The sequence below is a fragment of the Callospermophilus lateralis genome, chromosome 18, assembly GCF_048772815.1.
Source record: "Callospermophilus lateralis isolate mCalLat2 chromosome 18, mCalLat2.hap1, whole genome shotgun sequence".
NCBI classification, from domain to species: Eukaryota; Metazoa; Chordata; class Mammalia; order Rodentia; family Sciuridae; genus Callospermophilus; species Callospermophilus lateralis.
Window position 1 is genome coordinate 2392629 of NC_135322.1, and position 22991 is coordinate 2415619.

At 56.3% G+C, this 22991-nt stretch overlaps 1 protein-coding gene across 1 annotated transcript; it reads left to right on the forward strand.

Annotated features, from left to right (window-relative positions):
• The first annotated feature begins 597 nt into the window (after positions 1 to 597).
• Positions 598 to 22593, forward strand: Ptprh (protein tyrosine phosphatase receptor type H). The gene is given in 20 exon segments (XM_077105865.1): positions 598 to 648; positions 3770 to 3803; positions 5599 to 5865; positions 6531 to 6797; positions 8109 to 8375; positions 9041 to 9307; positions 10617 to 10883; positions 11242 to 11508; positions 12363 to 12656; positions 12945 to 13211; positions 15127 to 15205; positions 15319 to 15366; positions 18085 to 18175; positions 18840 to 18930; positions 19206 to 19282; positions 19380 to 19514; positions 20081 to 20203; positions 20301 to 20458; positions 22228 to 22363; positions 22444 to 22593. Coding segments are annotated over 20 exon segments (3336 nt in total).
• The last annotated feature ends 398 nt before the right edge of the window (positions 22594 to 22991 follow it).

Genomic DNA, 22991 nt, shown 5'->3' on the forward strand with positions numbered 1-22991 from the left:
GTTTCTGAACTGATCCCAAGGGAGAGATGGAATGAGATGTCCCCACAGAGTGGGAAGACGCCCCTGGGGGAGGAGGCATGTGCAAAGGCGGGAGGGGGGACCTCCTGGTTCCTCTGTCAGAGCCCAAGGCTTTGTGGGGCAGGAGACGCGAAAGGGCCGGGGGGCACGAGCTCTTCCTGGGCTGGCCTCCACTTGCTGCCATTCCCTGGGAGGAGAGGGAGTCCGTCAGTCTCCTGGGCTGTCCTGCTCTGACCACAGAATCTGCCCACTGCCTTCTTACAACAGCTGGAGCAGTGCCCCCTCCAGGTGTTCCCTCGCCTGAGTGGAGGGACCGAGCAGGTGGAGCTGGGGCCCAGGATCCTGAGGGGATCCCGGAGAGACGGAGCAGGAGCCTGCCACAGGGCAAGGAGCAGAGGTGAGGCCAGTGCAGGGCGAGCCCGGTTCACAGGCTAGAAGCCTCTACTTCCTCCTCCTCCCCTTCCTGCCCCAGCCTCTGGCCTCACCACTGGACTGGGAAAGGGGGAACTCTTGAGTTGAAAGTCCAGCAGGTGGAAGAACCAGGTCTGGGACTCCTGTGTTCCTCCAGTGTCTGGACACATGGACAGCACTGGCGGGGGCCTCAGGGTCCGGGGGAGCTTGGTGCTACTGGTAAGTCCTCCCCTTCTCAGGAAAGAGCTTGGGTCGCAAGGAAGGGGGGACTGGTGTGAGGGAGCTGGGTCTTTGGCCTGGGACCTGAGGAGGAGGGACTGGTCTTCTGGAGAAGGAAGGCAGACTAAGGTTGGGGGAGACGGGCGAGTCTTATACCTAGGGTGCAGGGCACACAGGGAGCCCAGAGGCTGACCCCAGTTGCTGCAGTGCACAGGGTCCAGGCCCAAGCCTCCTCCCTCAGACCCAGGGTCCAGGCCCAGCCTCCTCCCCCAGACCCAGGGTCCAGGCCCAGCCTCCTCCCTCAGACCCAGGGTCCAGGCCCAGCCTCCTCCCTCAGACCCAGGGGACCAGGCCCAGCCCCCTCCCTCAGACCCAGGGTCCAGGCCCAGCCTCCTCCCTCAGACCCAGGGTCCAGGCCCAGCCTCCTCCCTCAGACCCAGGGTCCAGGCCCAGCCCTCTCCCCTCAGACCCAGGGTCCAGGCCCAGCCTCCTCCCTCAGACCCAGGGTCCAGGCCCAGCCTCCTCCCTCAGACCCAGGGGACCAGGCCCAGCCCCCTCCCTCAGACCCAGGGTCCAGGCCCAGCCTCCTCCCTCAGACCCAGGGTCCAGGCCCAGCCTCCTCCCTCAGACCCAGGGTCCAGGCCCAGCCCTCTCCCCTCAGACCCAGGGTCCAGGCCCAGCCTCCTCCCTCAGACCCAGGGTCCAGGCCCAGCCTCCTCCCTCAGACCCAGGGTCCAGGCCCAGCCCTCCTCCCTCAGACCCAGGGTCCAGGCCCAGCCTCCTCCCTCAGACCCAGGGTCCAGGCCCAGCCCTCTCCCCTCAGACCCAGGGTCCAGGCCCAGCCTCCTCCCCCAGACCCAGGGTCCAGGCCCAGCCCCCTCCCTCAGACCCAGGGTCCAGGCCCAGCCTCCTCCCTCAGACCCAGGGTCCAGGCCCAGCCTCCTCCCTCAGACCCAGGGGTCCAGGTCCAGCCCCCTCCCTCAGACCCGGGGGTCCAGCCCCAGCCCCCTCCCTCAGACCCAGGGTCCAGGCCCAGCCCCCTCCCTCAGACCCAGGGTCCAGGCCCAGCCCTCCTCCCTCAGACCCAGGGTCCAGGCCCAGCCTCCTCCCTCAGACCCAGGGTCCAGGCCCAGCCCTCCTCCCTCAGACCCAGGGTCCAGGCCCAGCCTCCTCCCTCAGACCCAGGGTCCAGGCCCAGCCTCCTCCCTCAGACCCAGGGTCCAGGCCCAGCCCCCTCCCTCAGACCCAGGGTCCAGGCCCAGCCCCCTCCCTCAGACCCAGGGTCCAGGCCCAGCCCTCCTCCCTCAGACCCAGGGTCCAGGCCCAGCCTCCTCCCTCAGACCCAGGGTCCAGGCCCAGCCTCCTCCCTCAGACCCAGGGTCCAGGCCCAGCCCTCCTCCCTCAGACCCAGGGTCCAGGCCCAGCCTCCTCCCTCAGACCCAGGGTCCAGGCCCAGCCCTCCTCCCTCAGACCCAGGGTCCAGGCCCAGCCTCCTCCCTCAGACCCAGGGTCCAGGCCCAGCCCCCTCCCTCAGACCCAGGGTCCAGGCCCAGCCTCCTCCCTCAGACCCAGGGTCCAGGCCCAGCCTCCTCCCTCAGACCCAGGGTCCAGGCCCAGCCTCCTCCCTCAGACCCAGGGTCCAGGCCCAGCCCTCTCCCCTCAGACCCAGGGTCCAGGCCCAGCCTCCTCCCTCAGACCCAGGGGACCAGGCCCAGCCTCCTCCCTCAGACCCAGGGTCCAGGCCCAGCCCCCTCCCCTCAGACCCAGGGTCCAGGCCCAGCCTCCTCCCTCAGACCCAGGGTCCAGGCCCAGCCTCCTCCCTCAGACCCAGGGGACCAGGCCCAGCCTCCTCCCTCAGACCCAGGGTCCAGGCCCAGCCCCCTCCCCTCAGACCCAGGGTCCAGGCCCAGCCTCCTCCCTCAGACCCAGGGTCCAGGCCCAGTCTCCCCCCTCAGACCCAGGGTCCAGGCCCAGCCCTCCTCCCTCAGACCCAGGGTCCAGGCCCAGCCTCTTCCCTCAGACCCAGGGTCCAGGCCCAGCCCCCTCCCTCAGACCCAGGGTCCAGGCCCAGCCCTCCTCCCTCAGACCCAGGGTCCAGGCCCAGCCCTCTCCCCTCAGACCCAGGGTCCAGGCCCAGCCCCCTCCCTCAGACCCAGGGGACCAGGCCCAGCCTCCTCCCTCAGACCCAGGGTCCAGGCCCAGCCCCCTCCCTCAGACCCAGGGGACCAGGCCCAGCCTCCTCCCTCAGACCCAGGGTCCAGGCCCAGCCTCCTCCCTCAGACCCGGGGTCCAGGCCCAGCCTCCTCCCTCAGACCCGGGGTCCAGGCCCAGCCTCCTCCCTCAGACCCGGGGTCCAGGCCCAGCCCCCTCCCTCCGACCCGGGGTCCAGGCCCAGCCTCCTCCCTGGTGTGGTGTGTTGGCTATAGACTTCAGTTTCCTCTTTTTTAAATTTTTTTAGTACCAGGGATTGAACTCAGGGGCTTTTAGCCACTGAGCCCCATCCCCAGCTCTATTTTGTAATGTTTTTTTATTTTTTTTATTTATTTATTTTTTTAAATATTTATTTATTTTAGTTCTCGGCAGACACATCATCTTTGTTTGTATGTGGTGCTGAGGATCGAACCCGGGCCGCACGCACGCCAGGCGAGCGCGCTACCGCTTGAGCCACATCCTCAGCCCCTGTATTGTTTTTTTAGAGACAGGGTCTCACTGAGTTACTTGGGGCTTCACTTTTGCTGAGGCTGGCTTTGAACTTGCAATTCTCCTGCCTCAGCCTCCTGAGCCACTGGGATCACAGGCCTGGGCCACTGCACTGGACTTCAATTTCCCTTTTTTCCCACCTCTTCTGTATTTGTTGATTGCTTCCCTGTTCCCAGTATTACAACATTGTATTTTTCTGAAAGTGAAACCATTAAGTTTATGTCTTGTCCTCAGCCTGGAGCCGACCTTAGCTCCTGCGCCCTGGAGCCCCACCCTGGCATGCTCTCCCGACCCAGAGCACTTGAATGCTAGGGTGGCCTTTGCTCTCTCCTCAGGCTTGGTGACTCATGGGGGCGGGGTGGGTTACTCCAACAGGGAAGTGGGGTTGTGTCTAATGGTGTTTTCCCTGGGCTTCCCGCAGATTCTGTGCAGTTGGACAGGGTCCAGGGCAGCCGGTGAGTGAGCCCATCCGAATTCACTGTCCACAAAAACAAAACAAAAAACCAACCAGGACTTCAACTCCCATGAGCCTCCTAGAGTCTTCATGGAGGGCCTGGTGGTCCCTGGCAAGGCCTGATGAACGGGGTTGTTTCTGAGCTTGGAGCAGACCTTGGGGAGTGGGAGGGATGGCAGTCCTCTGCTCCTTGGTCTACGTGGTTCTCTTCTCCCTCCTCAGCCCCCAACCCAGTGAGAAACCTGAGAGTGGACGCTCGAAGCAACAGCTCCCTCACCCTGCACTGGGAGGTCCCCCAGGGCCCGGACTCGCAGAACCTCACCTACTGGGTCCAGTGCACCGGAGATGGTGGCAGAAACGAGACCCAAAACACGACAGACACCAGCGTCACAGTGCACGGACTTGACGCGGCGTCCCGGTACACACTCTCAGTGTGGGCCGAGAAGGACGGAGAGTCTGGTTCCATGGAGGTCCTCAACGCGACCACAGGTGAGAGGCACCACGTCCCAGTCCTATCCTGTCATCTCCATGAAGAAGGGTGGCAGAGGGCATCGAGAAGCTCCAAGGGGGGTCAGCTCCTCGTCCTGCACACTGGACGCTTGTCCAGACTTGGCATGCATCGGACTGGACCCTCGGTGACCTGCAGGAGAGACTGGCCGCGTCAGGGTTACCTTTCTTCAGGAGACAGGGAAGGTGTGCTTGGGCTCTCCTGCCTCTGAGTAGGGGTGAGCAGGCCTTCCAGACCGTAATGCCAGGGCGTCTTAGCAACCACGGCTCGGAAGGAGCCAGGGCAGGAGACCAGAGGCTGTGCTGTGGGGACACTCTGGTCCCCTGACTCTTCCCCAGTCTCCCACTGGGCCACGTCCTGGAAGCTCAGACCCAGCAACCATCCCCTGATGGACAGCGTCCTGGTCTAGGCCTTGCTATCTGATATGGCAGGCGCCACCACAGGAGGCGTCTTATTTCTAGTTTTTGAGCGGAGTCTCTTCATGTTGGCCAAGCTGGCCGTGAACTCCTTGTCTCAAGTGATCCTCCTGACTCGGCCATCTAAGTGCTGACGACAGGCACGTGCCACCACGCCTGGCTACGACTGGCTTTTGAAGTGTAAATCCACTAAAATTATAGAGTCAGGTCCACGTTTCATGTAGTCAGGAGGAGCTGGGTGCCATGGCGCTCTCCTGTAAGCCCAGTGACTTGGGAGGCTGAGGCAGGAGGATCTCGAGTTCAAAGCCAGCCTCAGCAACTTAGCGAGGCTCTGAGCAACTCAGCAAGACCCTGTCTGTACATAAAATGAAAAGGAGGGCTGGGGGTGGGGCTCAGTGGTGGAGTGCCCCGAGTTCGATCCCAGTACCCCCCAAACAAAAACAACAATAAACATGGACTCAGGAGTCTGTTGAAAGACTCCAGTCCTAGCTCTGTCCTCATGGGGCCAGTGCCTGCCATACTGAGCAGTGGGGAAGCACAGCCTTCGTCAGATGTCCGTGGGAAAGCCCTGGTCTGGGTCCTTGCTCCTCAGGTGAGGTCGTGTGTGGGCAGCACTAGCACCTCCTGGGGGCTGATGGGAGGCGCAGGACCTCAGCTCCAGCCCAGACCTTCTGAATCGCCTCAAGACCTCCCGGGATGCACATGCAGGCTCCTCTGAGAAGCTCGGGTCCAGACCAGGGTCCAGACCAAGCCCCAGTCCGCTGGGACCGCAAGGAAGGGGAGCTAGGAATGCTGAGGGCACAGTGTCCCTGGGTCCCCGTCCCTTGTGCTGCTCCTCTGCTCACGTTGGGTCCTTCTTGTTAATCCCTCAGCCCCCAACCCAGTGAGAAACCTGAGAGTGGACGCTCGAAGCAACAGCTCCCTCACCCTGCACTGGGAGGTCCCCCAGGGCCCGGACTCGCAGAGCCTCACCTACTGGGTCCAGTGCACCGGAGATGGTGGCAGAAACGAGACCCAAAACACGACAGACACCAGCGTCACAGTGCACGGACTTGACGCGGCGTCCCGGTACACACTCTCAGTGTGGGCCGAGAAGGACGGAGCGTCTGGCTCCCAGGTGACCCTCAATACTGCCACAGGTGAGAGGAAGGTGCTTTGATCATTTCTTTGTTACAGGGAGGTGGAAGGACGGTTGGGAACTGGCATGAGGTGGGGAGCCCGTAGAATGACAGGCCACACAGGCAGTGTGTGGTGCACGTGGTTGCGATCCCAGGGGTTTAGGAGGCTGAGGCAGGAGGATGGCAAGTTCGAGACCAGCCTCGGCAACTTAGTGAGACCCCATCTAAAATAAACAATAAAAAGGGCTGGGAATGTGTTTCAGTGGTTAAGCACCCTAGGTTCAATCCCCAGTCCCCTCACCCCCGCAAAAAAGACACAGATTGACTTCCATTTTCTGTCAGCCGTATCACAATAAAGAAGAAGAGGCTGGTGAGATGAGTCACCAGGAGCTGTTTCATGGGGCTCAGCAGATCCCAACAGTATCATCTCCCCCTGTGATTGGTATAAGAAGGACCCACGAGGTTGTCCTTAATTTCACACCAGTGTTTCATTCTGTATGTCACTCTCATGGTACATCTCCACTGGGACAAGGGACATCACATAGGATAGCCACTTGGGGCTTGTGCTATCATGTGGGACAATGCGGGTCCGAGCCACCCCTCCCACCCGCTGGGTCCAAGGGTTATAGAAGAGCTGGAAATTCTGAGGACCAGAAGCCACAACTGATTTCTCTTCCTATTTCCAGCCCCCAACCCAGTGAGAAATCTGAGAGTGGACGCTCGAAGCAACAGCTCCCTCACCCTGCGCTGGGAGGTCCCCCAGGGCCCGGACTCGCAGAACCTCACCTACTGGGTCCAGTGCACCGGAGATGGTGGCAGAAACGAGACCCAAAACACGACAGACACCAGCGTCACAGTGCACGGACTTGACGCGGCGTCCCGGTACACACTCTCAGTGTGGGCCGAGAAGGACGGAGAGTCTGGTTCCATGGAGGTCCTCAACGCGACCACAGGTGAGAGGCACCACGTCCCAGTCCTATCCTGTCATCTCCATGAAGAAGGGTGGCAGAGGGCATCGAGAAGCTCCAAGGGGGGTCAGCTCCTCGTCCTGCACACTGGACGCTTGTCCAGACTTGGCATGCATCGGACTGGACCCTCGGTGACCTGCAGGAGAGACTGGCCGCGTCAGGGTTACCTTTCTTCAGGAGACAGGGAAGGTGTGCTTGGGCTCTCCTGCCTCTGAGTAGGGGTGAGCAGGCCTTCCAGACCGTAATGCCAGGGCGTCTTAGCAACCACGGCTCGGAAGGAGCCAGGGCAGGAGACCAGAGGCTGTGCTGTGGGGACACTCTGGTCCCCTGACTCTTCCCCAGTCTCCCACTGGGCCACGTCCTGGAAGCTCAGACCCAGCAACCATCCCCTGATGGACAGCGTCCTGGTCTAGGCCTTGCTATCTGATATGGCAGGCGCCACCACAGGAGGCGTCTTATTTCTAGTTTTTGAGCGGAGTCTCTTCATGTTGGCCAAGCTGGCCGTGAACTCCTTGTCTCAAGTGATCCTCCTGACTCGGCCATCTAAGTGCTGACGACAGGCACGTGCCACCACGCCTGGCTACGACTGGCTTTTGAAGTGTAAATCCACTAAAATTATAGAGTCAGGTCCACGTTTCATGTAGTCAGGAGGAGCTGGGTGCCATGGCGCTCTCCTGTAAGCCCAGTGACTTGGGAGGCTGAGGCAGGAGGATCTCGAGTTCAAAGCCAGCCTCAGCAACTTAGCGAGGCTCTGAGCAACTCAGCAAGACCCTGTCTGTACATAAAATGAAAAGGAGGGCTGGGGGTGGGGCTCAGTGGTGGAGTGCCCCGAGTTCGATCCCAATACCCCCCAACCAAACAAAAACAACAATAAACATGGACTCAGGAGTCTGTTGAAAGACTCCAGTCCCAACTCTGTCCTCATGGGGCCAGTGCCTGCCATACTGAGCAGTGGGGAAGCACAGCCTTCGTTAGACGTCCGTGGGAAAGCCCTGGTCTGGGTCCTTGCTCCTCAGGTGAGGTCGTGTGTGGGCAGCACTAGCACCTCCTGGGGGCTGATGGGAGGCGCAGGACCTCAGCTCCAGCCCAGACCTTCTGAATCGCCTCAAGACCTCCCGGGATGCACATGCAGGCTCCTCTGAGAAGCTCGGGTCCAGACCAGGGTCCAGACCAAGCCCCAGTCCGCTGGGACCGCAAGGAAGGGGAGCTAGGAATGCTGAGGGCACAGTGTCCCTGGGTCCCTGTCCCTTGTGCTGCTCCTCTGCTCACGTTGGGTCCTTCTTGTTAATCCCTCAGCCCCCAACCCAGTGAGAAACCTGAGAGTGGACGCTCGAAGCAACAGCTCCCTCACCCTGCACTGGGAGGTCCCCCAGGGCCCGGACTCGCAGAGCCTCACCTACTGGGTCCAGTGCACCGGAGATGGTGGCAGAAACGAGACCCAAAACACGACAGACACCAGCGTCACAGTGCACGGACTTGACGCGGCGTCCCGGTACACACTCTCAGTGTGGGCCGAGAAGGACGGAGCGTCTGGCTCCCAGGTGACCCTCAATACTGCCACAGGTGAGAGGAAGGTGCTTTGATCATTTCTTTGTTACAGGGAGGTGGAAGGACGGTTGGGAACTGGCATGAGGTGGGGAGCCCGTAGAATGACAGGCCACACAGGCAGTGTGTGGTGCACGTGGTTGCGATCCCAGGGGTTTAGGAGGCTGAGGCAGGAGGATGGCAAGTTCGAGACCAGCCTCGGCAACTTAGTGAGACCCCGTCTAAAATAAACAATAAAAAGGGCTGGGAATGTGTTTCAGTGGTTAAGCACCCTAGGTTCAATCCCCAGTCCCCTCACCCCCGCAAAAAAGACACAGATTGACTTCCATTTTCTGTCAGCCGTATCACAATAAAGAAGAAGAGGCTGGTGAGATGAGTCACCAGGAGCTGTTTCATGGGGCTCAGCAGATCCCAACAGTATCATCTCCCCCTGTGATTGGTATAAGAAGGACCCACGAGGTTGTCCTTAATTTCACACCAGTGTTTCGTTCTGTATGTCACTCTCATGGTACATCTCCACTGGGACAAGGGACATCACATAGGATAGCCACTTGGGGCTTGTGCTATCATGTGGGACAATGCGGGTCCGAGCCACCCCTCCCACCCGCTGGGTCCAAGGGTTATAGAAGAGCTGGAAATTCTGAGGACCAGAAGCCACAACTGATTTCTCTTCCTATTTCCAGCCCCCAACCCAGTGAGAAATCTGAGAGTGGACGCTCGAAGCAACAGCTCCCTCACCCTGCGCTGGGAGGTCCCCCAGGGCCCGGACTCGCAGAGCCTCACCTACTGGGTCCAGTGCACCGGAGATGGTGGCAGAAACGAGACCCAAAACACGACAGACACCAGCATCACAGTGCACGGACTTGACGCGGCGTCCCGGTACACACTCTCAGTGTGGGCCGAGAAGGATGGCGCGTCCGGCTCCAGGGAGGCCCTCAATACTACCACAGGTGAGAGGAAGGTGCTTTGATCATTTCTTTGTTACAGGGAGGTGGAAGGACGGTTGGGAACTGGCAAGAGGAGGGGAGCTCGTAGAATGACAGGCCACACAGGCAGTGTGTGGTGCACGTGGTTGTGATCCCAGGGGTTTAGGAGGCTGAGACAGGAGGATGGCTAGTTCGAGACCAGCCTTGAGCCAGTGGCAGAAACGAGATCCAAAACACAACAGACTCTGGGTCTGCGTATGCATTTGGGTTGCGGGTGGAGAAGAAGGGGGTTAGTAGCTCCCCAGAGGCTAACTGCTGCCATCGCGAGTGCATCACTGTCCTTCCCTTTGCTGAGAGAGGTGGTATGTGATGGTCTTGGGGTGACAGGAGACTATGGGGGCTGCCTGGAACATACTGCCTTTGGCCCTCGTGAGCCAGATACTAGTGAGTGTCACATCCAGGGGTGTTCCGGTCTCAGGTGATGAAAAAAGATTGTCCATAGCGCGCCTTCTGCTTCCGATAGGAGTTGGTCAAGGAGGCTCCCGAAGGCTGTCCCTGACACCAGGGTGTGTATCTTCCTGCACCCACAAGGATGGGAGGGGCCAAGGCCTGCCACCTGCACTCTGTGGGGCTTACATACTGCCAGCCGGAACACTCCATTCCTCCCAATTGTGTCACACATGGAGGATGGACATTCAGATTATCAGGGACATCAGCTTGATGTGGACAGCTCCCACTCTGTAGATCTACCTTGTCCAATAGTGTAGCTACTGGCTGTCGTGGCTACCTAGACTTAATTAAGTTGCATAAAGTTACAGATTCAGCCCTGGTGGAGGGCTCCTAGGAATCCCTTCATCTTCCACCAGTGTGCCTACCTTGATGGACACTAGGAAACATCCCCTGTGCCTCTTTGGGGGCACTGATTCTCCACATGAGGGCCCAGCTTTAGGAACTATTCACCTCCCGGAGGGCCCACCTCTTGTGAGTGTCAGGTGGAGGATTAGGTTTCAACATATGAATTTCAGGGAGCACAGCTGCTCTGGTCACAGTACTACTTAGATGGTGGCCCATGTGTCGGCAGTTCGGTATCCACAGAGTTGGCTGGAAATGCAGAATCTGTCTCCTGCTAGATCTGATTCAGAAATTGCATTGTAGCAATCCCTCAGTGGTGTATGCACTCGAAAGTTCTAGAAGCTCTGGTCGAGACCACACCCCTTATCTACCAGGACAAGCAATTAATGCGGAACTGGCCACTTTGGGGGTCAAGAGTGCCACTGACGGCCACTCTGTACTCTATACCCCTACTCAATTTGGACTCTTCCTAATTTTTTAGCCCCTAACCCAATTCGAAGCCTGTCTTTGGAGGGTCAGACCAACAGCTCCATCACCCTGAGCTGGGAGGCCCCCAGTGGCCCCGAGCTTCAGGACTATACATACTGGGTGCAGTGCATTGGAGATAGTGACAAGAATGAGACCCGACACACGACAAGCACCAGTGTTGTGGCTGAGGCCCTGGAACCTGGAACCTTGTACCAGTTCTCCGTGTGGGCAGAAAAGAATGGAGTACCCGGCTCCAGGCAGAATCTCAGGATCGCCACAGGTGAGGACCCCCACCGCCCACTCCCTGTCCTGGTGAGCGATGGGGAATTGGCAAAGATGGCTCCTCCTCTGGGCCTGGGCTCCAGCTCTTGATCCCTGGTCTCCTTGGCCCCACGGAGCCAGGACTATGGGAGAGATGTGGCCACACCTGGGGAATGGCTCTGTCCTAAAGAAGAGGAGCGCTTGTATAGCTGTCCCCTGCCACTGGGTGCCGGGCTGCAGGAGCCCAGGCCACTGCAGGCTCCATGGCTAAGAAGCGTCCCTTGACCAGCTGAGCTGCACAGGCTTGGGCGTGAGTGGGCTCTGCGCCCCCCAGGACTAGGACTGTGGAAGTCCTGACTCTCTGCTCCTTCCACCAGTCCCTAATGCTGTGGCAAGTCTCGAAAAACAGGATCAGACCAACAACTCCATCACCTTGAGCTGGACAGCTCCTGTGGGCCCCCCTCATCCCCCGTATACCTACTGCGTCTCATGGGTCAAGACGGGCAGTACTGCTGCGTCCCGCAACACCTCAGATACCAGAATCACACTGACGGCGCTGGAAGCTGGGAGCCTGTACGACGTCACCGTCTGGGCTGAGAGGAATGAAGTCAGAGGTTATGCCAGAACCCTCATGGAGGCCACTGGTGAGACAGGGTCCAGTTCTGGTCCCAGCCTGACTGCGATGGGGGATGGGAAATCATGGGGGGACTTTGAAAGCTTCTGGGAGGTAAAGAGAGCTCAACAGCTATGCAGTCTCACGGCAGCTTGAACTTAGAGGGCCATTCTAGGAGTCCAGCAACCAGGGATTTTGAAGCCATGGAGCCTGTCTTTCCTGCCTTTGGGAAATAAGCTCTTTTGGATGGGGGGAGCCAGTACCACCTCCTGGGAACCAAGAGTCATCAGCTGGACTATAGCCAGCAGATGGTTCCGGTGAATTCGATGAACAAAAGGGCTCTCAGCTTGCACATGGAGACTCTCAAGTCAGAAGAATCAAAATTACTGACTCCAGAGACTGGGTTCATTGTTGATGGATGGAATCTGGGAGCATTAAACCCTGAGTTGGCCCTTTGGGCTAACAAAACTAAAGTTGGCAGCTCCCACTAGCAACTTGGTATGTCCAGGAGTGAGAGGTTTAGATTTTGTGGGCTGAGGTGAGTGGACCTCGAATCCCATCATGCCGTGGGGTCAAGACTTCATAAACTATGGTGATAGAGTCCAAGGGCTCATGGGAGTTGTAGTTTTAAGGGACATGTTTTCCTTTGGGGAGAAGAAAAAAGGATGGAGAAGACCCAGGGGTGTAACCAGGGGACAGCAAGAGCTCAGATGATGCAGGTCCTCACCAGGACACAAGTTTCTGAGTTCTTTTCTTTGGTCTCTAGAGCCACGGATAACCAGGGAAGCTCAGCTTTGCTGTGAGCAGGAGGCAAGCAGATTCAGGGATTTAGGGAGAAGGTTCTTTGAGGATACACCCACTTGAGGCTCTGACCTCACTTCTCAGCTTCCAATGAGGTCCTACATCTGAAGAATGCAAGTCAGACCAGCAACTCAGAGACCCTGAGGTGGCAGGCCCCCGCAGACCCTCATTCTGGGCTCTACACATACTGGGTTCAGTGGGCTACGGAGGAGCATCCCCCGAGGGAGCAGGATTCCGCCCGAGACTAGACCAAATCAATGGGCAGGACACATGAGACTTGGTATGAGGGGGCAGCCCTCAAGCCTGGTATTCTGTTCAACTTCAGTGCGTAGGAGAGGGAGAGTATACCAGCTCCACACACAGCCTCTGGGCACACAGGTGACTTGCCCTGCCCACCCTCACTGTGGAGAGGGCAAGGGCCAGGAGAGGAGCGTGGACGATAGGTCCTTTAGGCCCTGGTGTCATGTCTTTGTAAGCTGCAGTGACACCAAGTCCAGGGTTTGGGGTTTAGTTTGAGGGGACTCACGTCCATTTGGGGAGAATAGAAGCTGAGGGGAGATGAGGCATTCGAGCCTGTGGCTAGTTCTGGGGACAGGTATGACTAGTGGGGTGGCTTGGAAGGCATGGTGGGTGGCCCCCACTGACTCCTCTCCTTCCCTTCACCAGCCCCAGACCCTGTCACCATCACCTCCTGCGTCAGTACCTCTGGGGGGTATGGGGTCATCCTGACCTGGTCCTGCCCCACCGGGGGCTATGAGGCCTTTGAATGGGAGGTGGGCGGGCAGCGTGGCTCCCAGGATGGATCTTCATGTGGCAAGGACGTGTCTGTGCTGGGTCTTGGGCCGGCTCAGTCCTACCCGGCCACCGTCACAACTATCTCAAATGGAATGAGGGCATCGTCTGTCCCCGAGACCTGCAGCACCGAGAGTGCAGGTGAGTGGGAGTGGGGTGGCTTCCGGGCCCTGCTGTGAGGGTACACACAGGGCTCTGTGGTTTGTCTGTTTGTCTTTTGCTTCCTGATTTCTCTAAAAGAGCTTTATTGAGATATTATTCACAGATCACACAGTTCTCCCAGTACGAGGCAATTCAGTGGCTTTCAGTGCATCGGTAACATCGTGCAAACATCATGCCTTCATCCCCGAACACTGCCATGCCCTGAGGAGGACACTGTGTCCCCTTAGCCATCACCTCCTAGATCCCCGTTCTCAACCACCGAGCCCTAGACAGCCTCTCACTTCTATCTCCATAGATCTCTATCTCCAATACGTTTCCTATCTCTATAGATTTGCTTCCCTGGATGTTTTATAAAAACAAAATCATCCATTACATGATCCTTGGGACCTCCACTGAGCATAATGTGTTTGAGGGTCATTTGTGCATGAGCATGCATCAGTACTATCTTTTTATTGCAGAATAATACTCTTGGATGTATATACCATGTTGTTTTATTCATTCATCAGCTGATGGATCCTTTGTGCCATTTATACCTTTTGGCCTCTGTGATCAGTATTGCTATGACATTTGTGTACAGGTTTTTGTGTGGACATGTTTTTATTTTTGTTGGGTATATGCCCAGGAGTGGAATTGGTGGGTCATATGGCAACTGTGTTTTGTTTTATTTTGTTCTTTGTGGTACTGGGGATAAAACTCGGTGAACACTTAACACCGAGCCACATCCTTAGCCCTTTTTATTTTTTATTTTGAGACAGGGTCTTGCTAAGTCACCAAGGCTGGTCTCAAACTTGCGACCCTCCTGCCTCAGCCTCCCAAGTTGCTATGATTACAGGCGTGTGCTGCCACCCTGGTGTTGTACTCTATATTTAACTGTCACATTTTTACCCAAAGTGACTGCACCGTTTTACATTTAGCAATGATACTTGAAGATGTTTGCAGCTTAGACTTTGAAAAGTCTGATCACGTGTCATAACTGTGGCTGTAGACCTCGCTTTGCCCTGTTCATCCCTTCCTAGAGTCAGGGTGTCTTCTAACAGTGGGCCTCCAGTCTGGAGAGAGAGTGACATGACAATACATGGATGCCACTCCAGACTGGGCTTTGCCAGATTCCATTGCTCAGCACTGTCCTCCTCGTAGCAGCAAGGGTCCCTCAGAGGACAGATGCTCTGCTGCGGTGTGGTAGGTCCAAGTGCATAGGCAACAGTGCCCGTGGAGGCTGTGTGTCCTGCTGGAGCCTGTGCAGCAGCCTGCCCAGGACTATTGAGCATCTGCAGCTGGGGTCTCCATGGTGATGAAGATGGGCGGGGGCTTGTGTCCCCCTGAGGCCAGGCATTTAAGGATAGATGTCGGGTAGCTGTGCCCATCAGAGCCTGGAACCAGCCAAGGCCTTAGGCCCCACCAGACCTCGATGGTCCCCTGCGGGGAGCCCTTCCCTCAGCAAACAGGACTCTGGAAGTCCAAGCCTCGGGCTGGGGGGATGTGACTGTCAGGGAGTCCCCTCAGCCTTGGCTTTGGCCTCTGTTGTCATGGCAGGCTGTCCACCTCCACCAATCAGATGCCAGAAGCACCCCCACTACCAGGCTGTGACACCCAAAGATGTCTCCAAACAGTGTGCAGGGTCCCTAAGGGGCAACCTTGCCCTGTGAGAGCCATGGTTGGGACAGCAAGGGGGTCCCTGTTTGGCTACCAGCTCTGCTCAGAACAGGGTGTCTTTGGATGGGGACCTAAGGACATGAGAAGGGAGGTCAGATCAAGGCACTTTGAAGGAGGTTGCCCTTTCCCTCCTCTGCCTGAGCTTCTCCACCCTAGGCCTCTGAGCACAGCTGGGCACGGACAGAGGTAGGTCAACAGAGGAGACTTGGGCTCTGAAGGCTCCCCTTGCCTCCTCCCCCAGGGGTCATTGCTGGAGCCATTGTGGGTGTCCTCCTGTTTCTCATCCTGGTGGGCCTGCTGATCTTTTTCCTGAAGAAGAGGTAAGACTCAGTGCAGGACTGACCACCTAGGGGGTGGGGACAAGGCAAGGAAGGGTGAGGATCCCTGGTCCCAGCCTAGTGCTGAGCCTTACATCCCAACATTCTTTCCCCAGGAATAAGAAGCACCAGGAGAAGGCAGTGCCCAGGAATCTGGTGTTCGGGTGAGTAGAGGGCTTGGGGGACCACCTAAAAGGATTGCTGTCAGATCATATCAAGGGGTGCTTGCCGGTAACTGGTCAGATCAGAGGGCAGGACCAGCGAATCCACCCAGAGCAGCCTCAGAGAGGATGAGTACCCTCTGCAACCGGGCCCAGGCACTTCCTAAGCCCTTCCTGGGTCAGGTCCAGGACATCCCTGCATTCCTCAAATACCACCAAGTATGGGAAGCGTGTTGGACACTCTTCTAGGAAGGGTTCCTCCTGTGCAGTCTGCCCTCTAGCACGGGAGACATTGAGTGAGAGAATGTAGATTAGGATGCATGTGTGAAGACAAATGGAGCCACAGAGGGGAAGACACCAAGCCAACAACGGGACAGGACACCAAGGAAGGAAACAGAGGGGACACCAGAGGAACAAAGACCTACCAGGTTTACGGATAGAGTATTTAAAAATGATCATATTACCAAAAATAATCTATAGAATCTGCCAATCCCCATCAAATTACCATTGATAGTCTTCACAGAACTAGAAAAAAGAAGTCCTAAGATTCATATACAAGAATTAAATGGGGCTGGGGATGTGGCTCAAGTGGTAGCGCGCTCGCCTGGTGTGCATGCGGCCCGGGTTCGATTCTCAGCACCACATACAAACAAAGATGTTGTGAGCGCGGAGAACTAAAAAATAAATATTAAAAAAAAAAAACTCTCTCTCTCAAAAAAAAAAAAAAAAAGAATTAAAAGACCCAGGATAGCCAAAGAAATTTTGAGTAAAAAAGATGCTGGGGGGAAGGGCAGGGGGGGCTGGAGTTGTGGCTCAGCGGTAGGGTGCTCGCGTAGCACATGTGAGACCCCGGGTTCAATCCTCAGCACCACATAAAAATAAATAAGTAAAATAAAGGAATTGTGTCCAACTACAACTAAAAAAATAAATATTTAAAATAAATAAATAAATAAAGGTATTGTTTCCAACTACAATTTAAAAATTTAAAAAAAAAAAAAGATGCTAGAGGCATCACAATACCTGATTTCAAATTATACTACAGAGCTGCAGTAACAGAAGCAGCCCAGTGTTGACATGTAGATCGATGGAAAAGACTAGAGGACACAGAGACAAACCCCCATAGACACAGTCCTCTGATCCTTGACAAATGTGCCAAAAACATTCGTTGAAGAAAGGACTCCTTTTAGTAAATGGTGCTGGGCACCTCCGCCCCCCCAAAAAAAGAAAAAAGAAAGACTAGGCATGGAACCACCATATGACTCAGCTATACCACTCCTTGGTATTTATCTTGGAGAACTGAAGTCAATAGCCAAACTATGGAACCAGCCTAGATGTCCATCAAAAGATGAATGGATAAAGAGAATGTGTCATACGTACACCATAGAGTTATACATACACAGAGTTATATTTGGCCACAAAAAAATGAAATTGTGTAATTTGCAGAAAAATGTAGAAAACTGGATGCCATTGTGTTAAATGGAATGTTTTTTTCTAATATATGGAAGATAGAAAAAAAATTTTCTAAATGACCTCATGGAAATAGAAGGCAGAGCAGTGGAGACCCGTACAGTAGAGGAAGGGGACCAGGGATAGGCAGGGCGGGGCACTAGGGAATGAAGCTGGTCGAGGGAGCTCGTGTGTGTGCACGAATATGTCGTGATCAGTTCCCTATTGTGCATGATCACAATGCACCAATAAAAACTGTGCTCCGTGGGAGCAGACAGAAACCACTGGAGTCTCAGAAAGTCGAGCAGCTTCACACTCACAGGAGCAAACAGGTCTACAAGCCAAAGAGAAAGAAGGGATGGTAGCAGACACAGAGCAGGGGAAGCCATGGCTGCAGGCCCTGAGACACAGGATCGATCTGCTCTCAGAACCCCGGAAAAGGGAATAGGGGAGTAGTCCTGAAAGACAGGAGAAACACTGGCTCCTTTAAGAATATTTCTTAAAATTTCAACCGTGGCAAGCAATTTACCGCTTTCCCCAGTTTTGTGCCTGTAGTGCAGCAGTACTCCGTGGGCTGTGGTTGTAGCCTGCTGTCCAGTTCCGGAGCTCTCTTCGTTTTTTTGTTTTTTTTTTTGTATTGGGGGTTGAACTCAGGGGCACTCCACCACTGAGCCACGTCCCCAGCCCTATTTTGTATTTTATCTAGAAACAGGGTCTCACTGAGTTGCTTAGTGACCAGAGGCTGGCTTTGAACTTGTGATCCTCCTGACTCAGCCTCCCAAGCCGCTAGGATTACAGGCCTGCGCCAAGGCGCCCACCTGGCAGCTCTTTTCATTTTACAAAACTGAAACTCTGACCCACTGAACAGTAACTCCCCACCGGCCTCCTGGCCCCTGGCGCCCAGTTTGGGCTTGACTCCTGTGGGTGGTCCACTGCAGACTCTGTCTTGCACACGGTCATCAGGGTCATCAGCACTTGCCCATGCCAGCATCTCTTCTGTCCTGCGGTGAAGAGAGTTCCCCTGTGTGTGGGGACCCGTGTCGTGTTGATCCACTCATCCACCAGTGGGCATCTGCGTTGCTTCTACCTTTGGGCAAATGTGCCTACTGCCACCGTGGCCGAGGGTGTACAAACATCTCTTTGAGTCCCTGGTCTCATTTCCTTGGGGGGTCTACACCCAGAAGTGGCATTATTGGATCAAAACTTTATCTTTAATTCCCAGAGCACAAGATTAAAGGAGGTTAAAAAACATTTCTCCTTTCTTTCCCGACACAGATTTCCAGAGGATATCCTGGCTCAAGACTTTGCTGATCATGTTAGGAGAAACGAGAAGGACAGCAACTGTGGGTTTGCAGAGGAGTACCAGGTGGGCTGGGCACAGGGGCCACGCTCAGTTCCCTATGCCTCCACCCAATCCAGACCTTCCCGCACCCTTTGGGTTTCGAGCAGCAACACAGACCTTGTTCAGTTGTGCAGATATTATCAGGAATGGTCATCTTTCCAACATGTTGACATCTTTTTTTCTTGGCGGTGGTGGCGGGGTACCAGGGATTGAACTCAGGGGCACTCGGCTACTGAGCCACATCCCCAGCCCTATTTTATATTTTATTTAGAGACAGGGTCTCACTGAGTTGCTTAGTGCCTTGCTTTTGCTAAGGCTGGCTTTGAACTCACCATCCTCCTGCCTCAGCCTCCTGAGTCACTAGGATTACAGGTGTGCGCCCCTGCGCCTGGCTCAACATGTTGACATCTTAAACAATGATGAGCTCCAGGACAACCTTACGGCGATTCCCCCACTCCCACTGGGGTGCTCTGTCTTTCCCCTAATGCCTGTCCTTAACTTCTCCCCACATCCTCTCAACTGCCCCACAGGGTGGGTAGCACATCTCTTCTATTTTTGTGGGTGACACAGAATCCCAGGGTGTCAAGGAAAAACAGGAGGTGACACTGAAGAGGGACGGGGAGCCCTGGGGTTCTTGGGGAGGTAGGGATAGTGTAACGCCATGCACCCCCTTTTCCTCTGTCCCCAGCAACTGGCCCTGGAAGGTCATGGCCAGTCTCAGATGGTGGCTTTAGCTCCTGAGAACAAGGCCAAGAACCGCTACAGAAATGTGCTGCCCTGTGAGTTTTCCATTTCTGCTATCTTCATCCCCAGCCCCGATGTTGTCCACACTCCATTCCTGGTCCCCTTCTCTATCCTTATGAAAGACAAAGCTCCTCCCCTTGGTGGGCTCCTAGCCCACTCTGCCAGCTGGGGTCCCTCTGTCCCTCTCAATCCCTACATAGCTCCCAGTGTCTGTCTGCATCTGGGTGTGTCTTCAGTCCCTGGGTCTCAGGCTTCTCTCTGCCTCTCTGGGTCTGTGTGTGTTTTTGCTAATGCTGATTTCTTCTCCTAGATGACTGGTCCCGGGTGCCCCTGGAACTCCTCCATGAAGAACCAGGCTCTGACTACATCAATGCCAGCTTCATGCCTGTAAGGTGGGGGCTGGGGCCGGAAGGATGCTCAGGGAGCTCACTGGTAAAAGCTGAATCATCAGATGACCCTTGATATGCATGTTTTCCTCAACCAGGGACTCTGGAGCCCCAGGGAGTTCATTGCAGCCCAGGGCCCTCTGCCCCAAACTGTGGGTGACTTCTGGCGCATGGTGTGGGAACAACAGAGCCACACCCTGGTCATGCTGACCAACTGCATGGAGTCTGGCCGGGTAAGAGGACCTCTGTCCCAGACATTTACTCAGTGTAGATCCTGACACACACCTCTCTGATTCCTCCACTATGACCCCAGTGTGGACGCTCCTCCCCGCCCTCCCGGCTGTCCACCAGATGACTTGTGGAAGGGTCTTAGTCCCTTTTCTGTTGCTATAACTGAGTACCATAGACTGGGTAATTTATAAAGTCTGGAGGCTGGAGGCTGAGGAACACGGAGCAGGCATCTGGAGAGCACATTCTTGCTGGTCCTAGCGTGGTGGAGGGCATCACACTGAGACAGAGCAGCAGGCTAGCTAGGCCCCACCCTGAAGACCCCCTCCAGCCCTAATCACCTCCCAAGGCTCCACCTCCAAATACCATTACAGTGTGAATTTGGGGACGAGGTTTTCAACTGTTTGGGGGACAGGTTCAAACCTCAGCAGGGAGTGGAGCTGACCCTCTGACCTTGGGCTGGAGGGACTCCTGGCTGGCATGCCTCTGTACCTGGCTGCCTATGGGTCCCACCTTGAGCAGAAGAGCCACATGCAGAGGCCTTCCCACTAACTGTCCTGTCCTCCACCAGGTGAAGTGCGAGCATTACTGGCCTCTGGATGCTCAACCCTGTACTCATGGGGACCTGCAGGTGGCTCTGGTGGGTGAGGAGGTGATGGAGAACTGGACGGTCAGGGATCTGCAGCTCCTGCATGTGAGTCCCTCCAGCCTGCGTGAGCAGAGCTCTCCATGAAGTCAGACTGCAGGGCACCCTGCAAGCACGCTCTCCCACCAACCCTTCCTCCTTCCAGATGGAGGAGCGAAAGACTCTCTCTGTGCGTCAGTTCCACTACCTGGCCTGGCCGGACCACGGTGTCCCCCAACCAGACCCCTTGCTGGCTTTCTGGAAGGTGCTCCGGCAGTGGCTGGACCAGACCTCAGAGGGAGGCCCCCCCATTGTGCACTGCAGGTACACATCACCCTGGCACCCTCTCTTGGAGAGAGCCCCCATTGGGACTCAGGGAAGGGTGTTAGATGGGTCCCTGGGGACTTGTAGAGAGGTGGAAGAGGAGGAGGAGGTGAATGCAGAGTGATGAGGGTTATAAAGCAGATTTAGATGATGATGAAATCTGGGGTATAGTTCAGTTTGCTCTCCAGCAATGAAAACAGGATGGAGGAAGGCAAGGAAGAGGAAAGAGGAAGAGGGAGAAGGAGAAGAGAGGGAGAGGGAGAGGGAGGGGGAGGGAGAGGGGAGGGAGAGGGAGAGGGAGAGGGAGGGGGAGGGAGAGGGGAGGGAGAGGGAGGGGGAGGGGGAGGGAGAGGGGAGGGAGAGGGAGAGGGAGGAGGAGGGAGAGGGGAGGAGGAGGGAGAGGGGAGGGAGAGGGAGAGGGAGGGGGAGGGAGAGGGAGAGGGAGGGGGAGGGAGAGGGAGAGGGAGGGGGAGGGAGAGGGAGAAGGAGGGGGAGGGAGAGGGGGAGGGAGAGGGAGGTACAGGAAGAGAGAAAGGGAGAAGGAGGGAGAGAGAGGGACAGGGAGAGGGAGAAGGAGGGAGAGGGAAGGAGGGGGAGGGGAGGGGAGGGGAAGAGGGAGACCCTGAAGATGAGGATGGGAAAGAAAGCCTGAAGGAAGAGCAGGTGTGGACGGCAGGGGAGCAGCACGGTTTTGAGTTACCCTGGGCTCCCGTGCTTCGCCTCCCTGTTCCCTGTGTTCCTGGGGAGTGTGCTGAAGCCTGCACAGAGGAGACTCCATCTGCATGAACACTTAGGGGATGAGGAGAGGGGATGGCTCCACCATAACAGTCTCTGAATTGGGGTGTCCTTCCGATGACAGTTGGCATGAGACACAGCCAGTCATGCTGGTCCTCAGCACAACCTCACAAGGGGCCTTTCTCCCGTTGAAAGTCTGACTTATTGTCTTCAAGGTCAGGCTGGGATTCCTTTCTGCCTGGCCCCTGGGGGGGCCCTAACCACTCTCTGCACTGTGTCCAGAGACAGACCCTATCGCCAGGTGGTGCCCCCAGGAGATGTCCCCAGTTTCACATGGTCCCTTCCCTCCAAGTGCAGCTGCATAGCTGGTTAGTTAAGAGGATTAACTGGAGCCACAGAAAGCAATGAAGCACTAACATGTGACAGCATGGATGAACTCCGGAATCCCCGCATTCAGTGAAAGTCAGAAAAAAGACACCTTGTCTGACTCTATTAATACAAACAGCCCAGAACAGATAAATCCACAGAGATAGAAAGCAGGCCAGTGGTTTTCAGGGCTGGAGGAGGAGGGTCTTGGGATGGGGCATGGGGTCTCCACTGGGGATAGAGTAAGTTTTGTGACTGGAAAGAGGTGGCAGTTGAACAACTGTATGTGTACGAATGCCACTGGATTGGTCACATTAAAATGGTTGGTTTTGCGTTTAAGGACGTTTAGAAATGATTAGATCGGGAGTTCATCTTCCTGGGCCTGGACCCCAGCTTGTCATCCATAAGTTACATGGCTTGAAAGATATGGGGTCCTCTCCCCACTCTCCATCTGTAAAACAGCCATGCTCTTTAGGCTTGGGAAGGACGGGAGGGTGTGCAGCACTGAGAACAGGGCCCGGCAGAGGAAAGAGACGGCAGTCACTGTCACTGTCTACCCAGTAAGCAGCCCCACCTGAGCACTGCGATCCTGGCTGCTCCAGCAGCAGCTCCCGGGAGTCAGCCTCCACACCTGACTTCCCTCCCCTCCTGGCCTTGTCCCTGCCTAGCGCTGGCGTGGGTCGCACAGGCACCCTCATCGCCCTTGATGTCCTGCTTCGGCAGTTGGAGTGCCAGGGTCTCGTGGGGCCCTTCAGCTTCGTGAGGAAGATGAGAGAGAGCCGGCCATTGATGGTGCAGACCGAGGTGATGGGGGTGTGGGGCGGGGTGGGGCAGGGATGTGGGGCCTGGGGAGGCACCCCTCATGCTCCATGCCTTCTCCCCAGGCCCAGTACGTATTTCTGCACCAGTGCATCCTGCGGTTCCTCCAGCAGTTGGCCTCAGCCCCAGCCCAGCCGGAGGCCACCTACGAGAACGTGGCAAGTCTCACCTATGAGAACGTGGCTGCCATCCAGGCCCAGGAGCTGGAGGTTTAAGTCACACAGGCAGCTGGTCCTGCAGCCCAGCAAGACTCAGCTCTGAAAACCCACTGCAGCCAGATTCCTGGACCCTGGGGAGACCAGCTGGCTGGGACCCGGGACTCCCAGGCCCTGCTGGAGGAGTGCCCTGGAAGCCACAGTCCTGTTTCAAAGAGGAGAGGGGTTATGGATCTTCAACTCACAGATCCGGTGGGAGCCAGGACCTGGATTCCTGGTCCTTGCAGGAGGAGAGAGGTGGTAGAGGATTTCCTAGTGTTTCCTTGCATTCTTTTTTTTTTTTTTTTTGGTACTAGGGATTGAACCCAAGGCCTTAGGCATGCTAAGTGCTTTACCACTGAGCTACATCCCAGCACTTTTTATTTTAAGACAGAGTCTAACTAAATTGCCCAGGCCGG